The sequence below is a fragment of the Argentina silus genome, assembly GCF_951799395.1.
Source record: "Argentina silus genome assembly, chromosome: 1".
Taxonomy (NCBI): domain Eukaryota; kingdom Metazoa; phylum Chordata; class Actinopteri; order Argentiniformes; family Argentinidae; genus Argentina; species Argentina silus.
Window position 1 is genome coordinate 2,581,519 of NC_139655.1, and position 12,500 is coordinate 2,594,018.

The following is a 12,500-nucleotide window of genomic DNA, read 5'->3' on the forward strand; positions in this document are numbered from 1 at the left end:
CACCTGTCAAACAAACAATAATAATAATCAGCCCTAGGTCTAAGTGTACAGTAATAATCAGCCCCTCGGTCTAAGTGTACAGTTCTGTCTGTCTCCCCCAGAGGATTGACACCAGCCGAGGCTGAGATGCACTTCCTGGAGAACGTGAAGAAGCTGTCCATGTATGGAGTAGACCTGCACCATGCCAAGGTAAAGGGGGTAGCACGTCTGTTCTACACATTTCTAGTATAGGGATCTATAACACTTTAATTCAGACAATTCAGGGTGTGAATTGGAAGTTGTGTCTCTACATGTTTTCTTTGATGATTTTAATTGAATGAGTTCAAATTAAATTGACCCCCCCCCCCAACTTGAGCTCCAACTGTTCTTATCCTTAAGCCTGGTTCCCCAACGATCCACCCTAGAAGCTCAAACAGACCTTTGAATATCAAGATACCAGATTGATCTGAAATCGAATGCCATTCTTATGAGCTGGAGGAAATATCCTCATATTAATATCACATTCAATGTTTATTAGTGGACAAACTACATGGCTTCTCATTGGTTAGCATCCTCCCTGTGTTCTGTGTTAAATGTTGATCCTTTGTGGCTCCGTTGGTTGTGTTCCTTGTTTGTAGTGTCAGCTGTAGAGCCAGGCTTCAACTGACCCTGTGTCTACACACCACTGTTAGATAACAAAGCAGATAAAAAGCTATGGCCCAGTTCCACGGCATAGATGTTTTTGGGACCAATTGTTTGAGAAGTGTTTGCATACCTTAGCTTGCTCCAGGTTCTCAGAGTGAATAAAGGGTTAGGGTTAGGGTTAGGGTTAGAGTTAGGGTAAATCTAAAAAAATAAAAAAATAAAAATTCGAGCCACTGGTTTTCTCGCTACTTCACATTTACAATATGTGTAAAGATGCCAACGGGTCGTCACCAGACCTTGGGGTGTTTAGAGATGGATTAGATAGATTGTTTGGGGCACGGCACAGTTAGACTAAGAGCCGTGTCAGATAGAATATCGTCACGTATAAGATGACGGAGCAAAGGGCCAAACAACTGGTGGATTTCAGTTTAACTCACAAATATGGCTGTTTTTCTCTTCATCAAATATGTTTATTATCAAATAGAATACAGTATCAGTCAAAAGTTTGGACACACCTTGCCAAGAGTGTGCAAAGCTGTCATCAAAGCAAAAGGTGGCTACTTTGAAGAATCTAAAATATAAAACATATTCTGGTTTGTTTAACACTTTTTTGTTTACTACATAATTCCATATGTGTTCCTTCATAGTGTTGATGTCTTCAATATTAATCTACAATGTAGAAAATAATCAAAATAAAGAAAAACCATTGAATGAGAAGGTGTGTCCAAACCTTTGACTGGTACTGTATATGTTGCGGAATATAAGACTGAGGTGCTTCAGCTGGCAGCCACATTAACACCGACCCAGCAATCGATTGAAGTTATATCACCTGACCGAACCAGTCCTCAGGATAAAAAAAAGCATTTAGCTAAAAAGGATTTTTACTGGACGAGACTTCCTGCGTCAGAGACCAAGTTACTGTGTCATAAAAGTTCTGATCACTATAAAAAGAGACATAATGCTTTATCACTGCTGATTTGCTCTATTTACCTCACATGACACGTCACGTAACAAACTGATTGGCTGTGATACTGATGAGCATGGAACCCTTCCCTCCGGTTGGTCAGATCAGCCTTTGTTTTTCTTTTCTTTTTCTTTTCTTACTGAATGGCCTAGTTGGTAGGAAGCCTGTTTGAGTGCTTGTCTCCAGCTAAGGGGGAGGAGGTAAGGCTTGTCTTTTTGTGTGTGTGTGTGTGTGTGTGTGTGTGTGTGTGTGTGTGTGTGTGTGTGTGTGCGTGTGTGTGTGTGTGTGTGTGCGTGCCTGAGTGCCTGCGTGCGTGCGTGCGTGTGTGTTTGTGTGCGTGCGTGCACGTGTGTGTGTGTGTGCGTGCGTGTGTACATGCGTGCGTGCGTGCGTGCGTGTGCATATACGTGTATACATGTGTACTGTTACAGTGTTACATACATGTGTCTCTGTCTCAAAACAACAACTTTGCATGACCATGGTCATGGACTGGAGTTCATCGTTTTTTTTGGGGCTACAGTCGGCTTGCCGCTATCTCAGGTGATCGTTGTGGCTGACTGTAGCCCCCCATGCTGTAGGTGAGGTGCAGGACCGCACCCCCCCCCCGTAGACCCAGCATCTGTCTCTGTCACCTGTAGAACCAGTCCTCCATCGTCAGTCCTGTGCGTCCACCGTCCACCGTCCACCGTCCACCGTCCTCGCCATCAGACTGTGCTGTTGATATGTGAAAGTCTAGACTCCACACCGCCCTCTGCAACACCAGCATATAGCCTCCATATCTATCATAATATAGAATATAGAATATATGCCAAATATTGATGATAATAGTCAAGTCAGTAGGAATCAGTCAGAATTACTTGCGTACTGTATAATATATATATTATAATAATATATGCCATTTAGCTTTTATCCAAAGCGACTTACATTGCAGTGAGTGCATACATTTTTCAGTATATATATATATGGTCCCAGCGGGGAGAAGGATCTGTAAGACCGAAGTGGCGTCTTTCCTACGTGACACTCTTAAGACAGACAGAACACCGGTTAGAGAGCTGCTGTGAACAGAGAAGGTTGCAGGAGAATAATTGGCTTCTAGTAATCACTTATTTACTGGTCTCTTGGGGGAGGGGGGGGGGGGGGGAAAGAGATGGGGACATAACTACAGCTGTCATAATGGGCATAACTACAGCTGTCATAATGGGCATAACTACAGCTGTCATAATGGGCATAACTACAGCTGTCATAATGGACATAACTACAGCTGTCATAATGGACATAACTACAGCTGTCATAATGGACATAACTACAGCTGTCATTATGGACATAACTACAGCTGTCATAATGGACATAACTACAGCTGTCATAATGGACATAACTACAGCTGTCATAATGGACATAACTACAGCTGTCATAATGGGCATAACTACAGCTGTCATAATGGGCATAACTACAGCTGTCATGATGTTTTCATTCCACTGGGTTGTTTTATTTTTTTTACAAAGCTCATGGGGTCATTTCTGAATGCTTTGTAATGGGCTGTGGGGTCTGTCATCACTGGAGACCCCCACACCACGTTGTAGAACAGTGGTGGTGTTTTGATCATATCAGTGACATAAAAATAAAACAAATTGAATCACTTTACATTCAGTTGCACTCATGCCAGTGAAGTGACACTATGTTACACAACACAAGTCCCTGTGTCTGCCTGGTAATGTTTTCACTAGAGTAACTGCAATGTGTTACACAGGTGAAATAAGTGAAAAGTGTAAGTGTTACCACGACGACTAGTTTCACACATCCTTCGTCCTCAGTTTTAGTCAACGTAGGTCCCTGTTCATCAGGAAGTTTGTTAATGCGGTTATTTTCCCAGGATTCCGAGGGGGTGGAGATCATGCTGGGGGTTTGTTCCAGTGGTCTGCTGATCTACCGAGACCGCCTGCGTATCAACAGGTTCGCGTGGCCGAAGGTCCTCAAGATCTCCTACAAGAGGAACAACTTCTACATTAAAATACGTCCGGGAGAGGTGAGGTCGCCGGTCCCTGCTGGGCCTGACATGAAAGCAACACGCTCATGAATGCTTCACGGTCTTCTTTCATGTTGGTCTGTGTGGTGGAGCCCACAGAACATCACAGGGGATGCTGGTACTGTATGTACATCAGTGGGGACCGGGGGAGGTAGAAATCAGAGGGAGGACGGCCTTTTGATACCACTCCTCATTCCATTCCATGCATCACAATGAGCCCGTCCTCCGATTTCTACCTCCACCAGCCTCCACTGACGTACATACAGTAGCAGCATCCTCTGTGATGTTCTGTAATTGATTCCTTACAACAAAAATAAAAATAAGCAACACTTTCTCCACATGAGTGTTGTGTCAGTATGGAGATCGCTGTGCCTCATATTCGTATGCAGTAACAGCTTATAGGACAGCAGCATCTTTACTCCAGTCATTTGACTCAGTCTGTTGTTCTCCAGTTTGAGCAGTTTGAAAGCACCATCGGTTTCAAGCTCCCCAACCACAGGGCAGCCAAGAGACTGTGGAAGGTGTGTGTGGAACATCACACGTTCTTCAGGTGAGACCTGGGTCCATGTTCCTCAACATACAATTTGTGCCATTTAGCTGATGCTTTTATCCAAAGCGACTTATATTGCAGTGAGTGCAGACATTTCAGTATACATGGTCCCAGTGGGAATCAAACCCCAACCTTAGAGTTGTTAGCGCCATGCTCTACCAACTGAGCCACAGAGGACCACATACAGTAGACTCTTTGTCACACCAGTGGAAGAATCTAGAATGTCAACGAGAACGTAATAACGTGTTGTTGTGATTCTGTTTTTTTTTTGTTTTTTTCATGACATGACACTCCTCTCTGTCCCTCAAGGTTGGTTTCTCCAGAAACTCCGCCTAAGAAGTTCCTGACCCTGGGTTCTAAGTTCCGTTACAGCGGTAGAACCCAGGCCCAGACCCGACGTGCTAGCTCCCAGATCGTCCGCCCGGCACCCTCCTTTGAGCGTTCCACCAGCAAGCGCTACATCATGTCACGTAGTCTTGACGGAGGTTGGTCCTGCTTTGTTCATAACCGTTTCTTCAGCTTTATTGTATTGGGCAATTTCGTTAATGGAAAAAAATACAAATTCAGTACACGTTATATTAAAAATAAATAAATAAATTGCGTTGTGTTGTGTTGACACTCCTCTCTGTGGCTAGGGGGGCGGAGGACTGGTCAGGTCAGAGTGTTGCTCACATACACTAGTTCCCCATAGAGGCGGGGGGGTGGGGGGGGGTGGGGGGGGCGTCACCTGAAAACATCCACTACCAAACATAACATGACATAAACCAAAACTACTCAACCACAAAGCCACAAGCTTCGGAAAACCAAATGTTTCCCTTACTCCTTCCTTAATATCTGTCCATTCCTAGACGACGAACGCTAAAGCAATAATCTCTCAATTGGAACTCATCCGTGCCAACGATGGCGGCCAAAGACAAGCTCATTATTCCATCCATCTCAGGCTCCCATTATGTCATAATGGCCACACCACTGCTCCAACTGTGATGGCTGTCACTCATATATATGATCTTGTCCCCCTCAGGTCCACTCAGGCTTGTCATTCAGTCAGACACCCCAACCATGGGTGCAGTTTCCCTTCAGTGCACCAGACCCATGTGACAGACAGGCTGATTGATATTCTCCTCGCAGACATGCCATCGCCTCGTGGGGTCCAGTTTTGTTGTGGAAGTGGTTGTTTGTTCGATAGCTTCAATTTGAGTTAGTTTTATTCATTGGATCTGGGCTGTGGTGGTTTGAGTGGGCGACCAGCGCTGCTGGTTTCCACTCTGATCAGAGACCGGGACACTCTGACCTGTCAATCACATTCATTGATCCATACCAATGAGAAAGGAAACCGAGCAGTACTTTGGCTCCAGCAGGCTTGCACAGCCCTGCTTTACAGTCCAAGTCCCCAGCCTCCAAGAACGCCTCTCCCTCAGTCTGGCAGCACTGTGAGTCATTGTTTGGTCCCCCCTCCTGTTGACAACACGTCTAGTCCATGCAGACCTATCCCTCAGCCTGTTTATCAACCTCTCCCAGACCTCCGCTGATGTCCCTCTCCTCCCAGTGAGCTAGCCAGCCTGCAGAGCACACATACAGCACAGTCAATGGCTTATAGCCATGGGGGCCAGGTTCTGACAGACAGGGCTTATTCTCTACACTAGCCTTCTGAGGGAACTCTCGCCATAGGGATTTACCACAGAGCTATGATGTGTTGGTGTCTTAATCTTTTCTCTGTGACACACACACACACACACACACACACACACACACACACACACACACACAGACAGACACACAGACACACAGACAGACACACTGAGAGACACACTGAGAGACACACAGAGACACACAGACACACTCACACACACACACACACACACACACACACACACACACACACACACACACACACACAAACAAACACCCTATAGCTTTGTGGAAGCCAGCTGTCTGTGGCTTGATTGCTGGCTAGGATCTTCACTTGTCATATTTCGGACTGACTGAGACTCAGCTATTTGAATGTAAATGTTTGTTCTTGTGGTTTCCAGTCCAGAGCTTGCTCTTGGGGGTAGAAAGCCCTGTTGGCAGCCTTTCACAAACTGGTGCTGAACACTGACTTGCCCAAGTCTCTGTGATGCCAATGAATAGGAGTATTGCTCTGGGGCCCATATTACTAATTCTGCCTGCATTGTTACCATTGGCCTGAAGTGCATCATTGATATTTCTGTTTGAGCTTGTCATGGATGTGAAATGCCTCCATGTCTCTGTTCTTTGCCAGCCGCTCAGGGCTACAAACCTCTGGCATAGTAAGATTTTACCTGTTATCTCCGAGCCTGAACAGCGAGGCTGTCCACAGCATAGTGGAGCGGACACGCCTTCAAACATTCCTCGCCTTCATTTATTCATACCCTGATTCAATGCACCATGAAGTGAACTCACGGTTACCCTCGGAGCGCTCAGCTTGTTGCCTATTGCTCAGCTTTGGATATGTCTCGTATTTCTGTTGACTCCTCCCCTGTGTTATTGAACTTGTATCCATCTGAATGATTGATAGCAGTGTTGATAGTGATCGTATTGGTAGTGATATAGTGATATTGAACTTGCAATAATCTCCCCAGCTCAGCGGAATACACCCCAACACTCAGTGACTGTTGCACCTGGAGTTAAAGCATCTGCTAATGTTAATGGCACTAGACCAACAGGTAGATACTGTATGTCCTGTTCCCAGTGTGTCCTCCTGCTCCCATTGGCTGAGCTAGAGCTGTGCTTGCTCGTCCATTGAAACATGTCCGCTTCTCTTTTTCCTCCAATCATTTTTCAGTGTATTTCTGGTCTTTGATGAAATACCCCCCCCCACCCCCCCCCCCCCCCCCACCCCCTCCTCAGTGACAACGATCAGGCCTGTTAGTGCATGCGCCTCGTGCTGATAGGCTGGCTTCCCCGCTGAGCATGCCGACGGACAAGCTTTGCAGGCGCTGCGGTTGACACGCAGTTACTCATTTCAGAAGGGTCTCGTATTAGTTTGCTTGCGATGTGGCCCAGATCTATAAAGAGACTTAGTAATCAACGGTTCACTCTCTCAGCTCATTACAGGGAACAGAAGTGTTTTACTGCGCCGTCCCTGACGTGGGTAGGACGGTACACCTTAACCTAGATAGACGGCGTTGGTTCTGAGGTGTGTCTACCTGTGTGACAAGAGACAGAGCAGTGGAGGTTGGTCGAGGTAGAAATGAGCCTGTCCTCCGATTTCTACCTCCACCAGCGATCCCCCCCGAGATCGAGATACAGTGTTGCTGTCCAGCTAAACGACATCATCGGCATCAGGTTCGCGTGCAGGTATGCAACCGGCGCTTTTGAGTGGGAGCGAATCAGATTTAAGCATAAGAGCATTGTAATGATGATGGGATGAGATGAGAGGTGAGGTGAGGGATTGGGATATTGAGGGACGAGGTCATTACAGATATCGGGGGTAGGGTGGGGATATTGCAATCACGTAATGGTTTAATTCACCAGAGAGTACGCCGCAGCAGATGGGAGAAAATCAAACAGCCATGTTTCCATTCACCAGCACCATCTCGAGCCACAGCAACGTCTGCTTCTTTGAGTTAACTTTTCGATTAGGCTCTGAATCAGCAGGTTTTGCAGTGGTATTTTATCCCACAGAGGAAACCTTTTAACACGGTCTTTGATTTTCAATCAGTATGAATGATCAATTTAGGAACCGCGGTCGGATGTCGTACAGGTTGTTGCTGAGGCCCGTATCAGCTGAACGGTGCTGAGTTATCATCGGTAGTGGATGCCGCCCGCTGTTGTCTGAAGTCAGTTGAAATGATTAGGAGGTTAGTCAGCCGTGCATATTAAAAAACCCATCATGAAAACACAACCAGGAATATCTGATCATAAAGAAGAAATAGGTGTCCCTCTTCATACATCTGGACCGTGATATTTCATGAGGGCCTTGTTGCCATGCCGATCATTATTATGGAGGCATTGCTTATAAGATGCTCAAGTCAGCACCCTCGAAGCTTTCCCATTTCAACCCATACAATGATCGGAATATTGTGTGATTTCAGAATATGGCTTTAATTACTGAATCAAGGCTAATATCTGAAAAGGCCCCTGGCATTGATATGTTTGTATCAATGGGAATGAGATGGGATGTGAGGCTTTAAGGTGATTATCTTTGTCCCCCTGAATGTACGACTCTGCTGTGCTGATGTCCTGTACTGCCGCTTAATATGATAATGCTGAAACCTGCAATAACATTTTAAAAATCCCTAATGAAGGCTTGTGTGTGTGTGTGTGTGTGTGTGTGTGTGTGTGTGTGTGTGTGTGTGTGTGTGTGTGTGTGTGTGTGTGTGTGTGTGTGCGTGTGTGTGTGTGTGTCCGGTGTGTGCGTGTGTGTGTGTGTGTGTCCGGTGTGTGTGTGTGTGTGTGTGTGTACGTGCTTCAGAGATGGGCTCAGCTCTCTACGGAGCAGCAAAAGGCATCGCCCTGAGCGACCTCATTACCACGGTGACGCCAGAGAAGAAAGTGGAGGAGAAGAAGGCGGAGGAAGAGGTGGAGGTGGAGGTGGAGGTGGAGGAAGAGGACGAGACGACAAAGGCCACTGAGATCTCCCAGCCCAGCCCTCCCACCCCTGTTCGACAAGACACCAAGGTAGCGTCCTCTACACCAAGCCTTTCTCTCTACATAGACCCTCACACACACACATCTATCTCTCTACATAGACCCTCACACACACACACGCACACACACACACACATCTCTATCTCTCTACACAGACCCTAACACACACACACACATACATCTCTATCTCTACATAGACCCTCACACACACACACACACACACACACACACACACACATCTCTATCTCTCTACACAGACCCTAACACACACACACACACACATCTCTATCCCTCTACACAGACCCTAACACACACACACACACATCTCTATCCCTCTACACAGACCCTAAAACACACACACACATCTCTATCTCTACATAGACCCTCACACACACACACACACACACACACACACACACACACACACACACACACACATCTCTATCTTTCTACACTACATAGACCCTCACACACACACACACACATCTCTATCCCTCTACACAGACCCTAAAACACACACACACATCTCTATCTCTACATAGACCCTCACACACACACACACACACACACACACACACATCTCTATCTTTCTACACTACATAGACCCTCACACACACACACACACATCTCTATAACAGTGTTCCTCGACCCCCCATCCCTGTGGGTCTGTGGACCAGCTCCAGCCAGGATGTCCAGGATGTCACTCACTGCTTCCTCAGACGGTTCGCTGGCACCGCCGTGGTCGGCTCTCAGTGCCTAGCTTCAGAGTAGACCAGGTCCAAGGTGGAAGGAGCCCACAGTAGCTTTCTGGTCCCTTGACACAAATAAAAGGATGAGAAAACGCTGCTGTATGATACATTCACAGAAGTGCACCGGGTCTGGCCAGATTTCCCTGTGAAAAAGAGAGCTGTTTCTGGCCAGCAGAGCCGGTAGAGCCAGGAGAGTGGCGCTGGGCTGCCAGGGTCCTTCTGTCAGACACAGAAGCGCCCAGATGGGCTTTTTCTTCCTAGGTAGCGGAGCAGCACTGATCCTATTGTCTCAGGATCCTGTCCTGTGCTTCCACACTCTGTCACTGTCCATCTCCCTCTCTGTTCCGCTCAGCTTGGCACACGCTGGGGCACACGCTCTGGCTAATGGAGAAACTCACTCTCTCTTTCACCAGACTCTGTCCTACCTTTGTGTGTGTGTGTGTGTGTGTGTGTGTGTGTGTGTGTGTGTGTGTGTGTGTGTGTGTGTGTGTGTGTGTGTGTGTGTGTGTGTGTGTGTGTGTGTGTGTGTGTGTGTGTGTGTGTGCATATACTGTACGTGCGTGTATGTGTGTGTGTGTGTGTGTGTGTGTGTGTGTGTGTGTGTGTGTGTGTGTGTGTGTGTGTGTGTGTGTGTGTGTGTGCATATACTGTACGTGCGTGTGTGTGTGTGTGTGTGTGTGTGTGTGTGTGTGTGTGTGTGTGTGTGTGTGTGTGTGTGTGCTGTGTTACACTTCAAGGCCCTTCTTCAAGTCCTTCAGAGCCAGCGTGTAATACTGCAGTAATACTTCTTCAACTGTACTTTGCTTTCATTGTGCAAATTCATGTGGGAGGACGTAGTCCTGAAATTCAACAGAATCAATAGTGGGAGGGAAGAGCTGAAGTGTTTTGATGTTTTCTGTGAGGAAGGGATTAACCTCGTTCATTCTTTGTAGAAATCAGATGTTCTCGTAAAAGGGCAAAGTACCTGAAGTAATTTAATTTGTGATGACAATAGAACCTGAAGCTGTAGCAGTAATCTTTATGTTAATGGGGTTATGTGGACATGGGGACGTCTAGACCAGTGGAGGCTGGCGGAGGTAGAAATCGGAGGACGGGCTCATTGTAATGCATGAAACGGAAGGAGGTGATACTAATCCCTGTTCCATTCTATGCATTACAATGAGCCCGTCCTCCGATCTGATTGCCGATCACTGTTTTCCTGAACCACTTTGCTAATGGCTCGTGAATAGGTTCATCTGAGTTCAAATGCATGTTATCCTCAAACCTGACAGTCATGGTTCTCTTTCTCTTCATGCTTACGATTTTGGATACGTGATTCGTATCTGACTCAACAGACTGAACTGACAGACACAGCTGTTGACGGGGAACTCACTGTCACTGAGGTTTGTACCATGGCCAGGCCTCAACTCACTCATCTCACTCACGTATTCTAAAATAGGTACTCTAGAATCTGTCCTTTTTTCAGACGTTTCAATCAAAAAATGTATTTCAACCACTTCTGAACACATTCTACTGCCTTGTTGTTTTATTTAATATTCCTCTGAGCTGTAACCTGTTTTATATTCCTGCGTTTGATGTTAAATTCCTTCTCTGTATTTCCTACGCTGTCAGTCCGACCAGGATGAGGAGTCGGAGTTGAAGACACAGGTACACCGTGAAGACTAAATTACCATTTCATCCACAGCTCCTCAAACCTCCATTTCATCCCCAACGTGTAAATGATAGGTTCCAAATCACCCCAGTCAACACCTGCAGTCTCGCAGGGGGGGAATGTGTGGCCCTCTGTACAGCAAGAAGAACTAAATGGCTGTTATTCCTTTTCCAGAACAGTTTCATAAGGAGAATAAAGGGAGATAATGTGTTTGTCAGACATAGTGCCCTGATGTTAGAGGTCAGTATTATGGTGTGACAGAGTGGTGCATGGGAAGGTTTTACCTGGATAGCAACGTGCAGTAACTTCTCTGTATTAACTCACTCACTGCCAGAACATTCCGGAACACTCACCGCCTGGAGTGCCAAGAGTTTTATTATGTGTGGTATTTACCGGGAAACACTACTTTGATTGGCTACTAAATGAAGCATCATCACTTGTGCATGTTTGGTGAATAACGTCACCTTTTAGGCACTCTAGAATGTTGGCCTCTAGAATGTCGGCCTCTAGAATGTCGGCCTCTAGAATGTTGGCGACTTTATTTCCCCTCGGCACTGAATGGGTTAACAGTGTCTTTGATTCTGACGCTTTTGGTTCACTCACATGCCTCTCCGAGCATGGAATGGGTTTTTTTTATTGATTTTTTGAATGATTTTGCTGTTGTGTATATGAACAGACTGTGCCTGATTGAAAGTGATTACCTACATGTATGGATGGAGAAAGACAAATGATCTAAGACTATAGATTGACCGCCTCCTCATAAATATGAATAGTATTTCCATCAAAACCGGATGACGTTTTGCAGTGGTGTTTTGAATGCATGTTCTGCGTATAACAGACAGATAACCACTGATTTATTATACTGCCCCTGTGAATCAAGGGAGGCTGGTGGAGGCAGAAATGGGAGGACGGGCTCCAATTTCTACCTCTAAAAGCCTCCCCTGCTGTGACTATAACAGCAACATGCATCACAGTAGCGGACGTTACATTTCTCATTCAACAAGAGGGCGTCACCACGTACACTTAAACACCGCACAGGCCACACTTGCACTCACAAAGGTTCAGAAGCGTAATGACGACTGAAACATTTTCACAATACACCGCTGATTTCCTTTCCATTCCCATTATAACGGTAGCCCACCACGGGATGAAGTGCTATGTCGCTAACTCGCGGTGTGTCAGCGTGATAAGCCCTCTCCCCTCCCCTCCGCCTCTCCAGGACACGGTGGAAACCCCGGAGGAGCTGTTGAAACATCAGACCAACATCAGCGAGTTGAAGAGGAGCTTCCTGGAGACGGGCTCCGACGTGGCCGGCCTGACGGAGTGGG

General features: G+C 46.4%; 1 protein-coding gene across 1 annotated transcript in view; it reads left to right on the forward strand.

Moving 5' to 3' along the window:
- epb41l3a (erythrocyte membrane protein band 4.1-like 3a) overlaps nucleotides 1-12,500 on the forward strand; it is a gene marked incomplete at its 3' end in the record, with an annotated part of 33,669 nt that overhangs the window by 5,943 nt on the left and 15,226 nt on the right. Inside the window, exons 6-16 of the mRNA XM_083682089.1 lie at nucleotides 102-189; nucleotides 1,741-1,788; nucleotides 3,459-3,611; nucleotides 4,064-4,161; nucleotides 4,471-4,646; nucleotides 6,762-6,845; nucleotides 8,597-8,802; nucleotides 10,856-10,903; nucleotides 11,133-11,168; nucleotides 11,347-11,412; nucleotides 12,392-12,500. The exon at nucleotides 12,392-12,500 is cut by the window's right edge and continues 80 nt beyond it. Of these exons, the coding sequence (XP_083538215.1) occupies nucleotides 102-189; nucleotides 1,741-1,788; nucleotides 3,459-3,611; nucleotides 4,064-4,161; nucleotides 4,471-4,646; nucleotides 6,762-6,845; nucleotides 8,597-8,802; nucleotides 10,856-10,903; nucleotides 11,133-11,168; nucleotides 11,347-11,412; nucleotides 12,392-12,500 (1,112 nt within the window). The remainder of the gene's footprint in view (nucleotides 1-101; nucleotides 190-1,740; nucleotides 1,789-3,458; nucleotides 3,612-4,063; nucleotides 4,162-4,470; nucleotides 4,647-6,761; nucleotides 6,846-8,596; nucleotides 8,803-10,855; nucleotides 10,904-11,132; nucleotides 11,169-11,346; nucleotides 11,413-12,391) is intronic.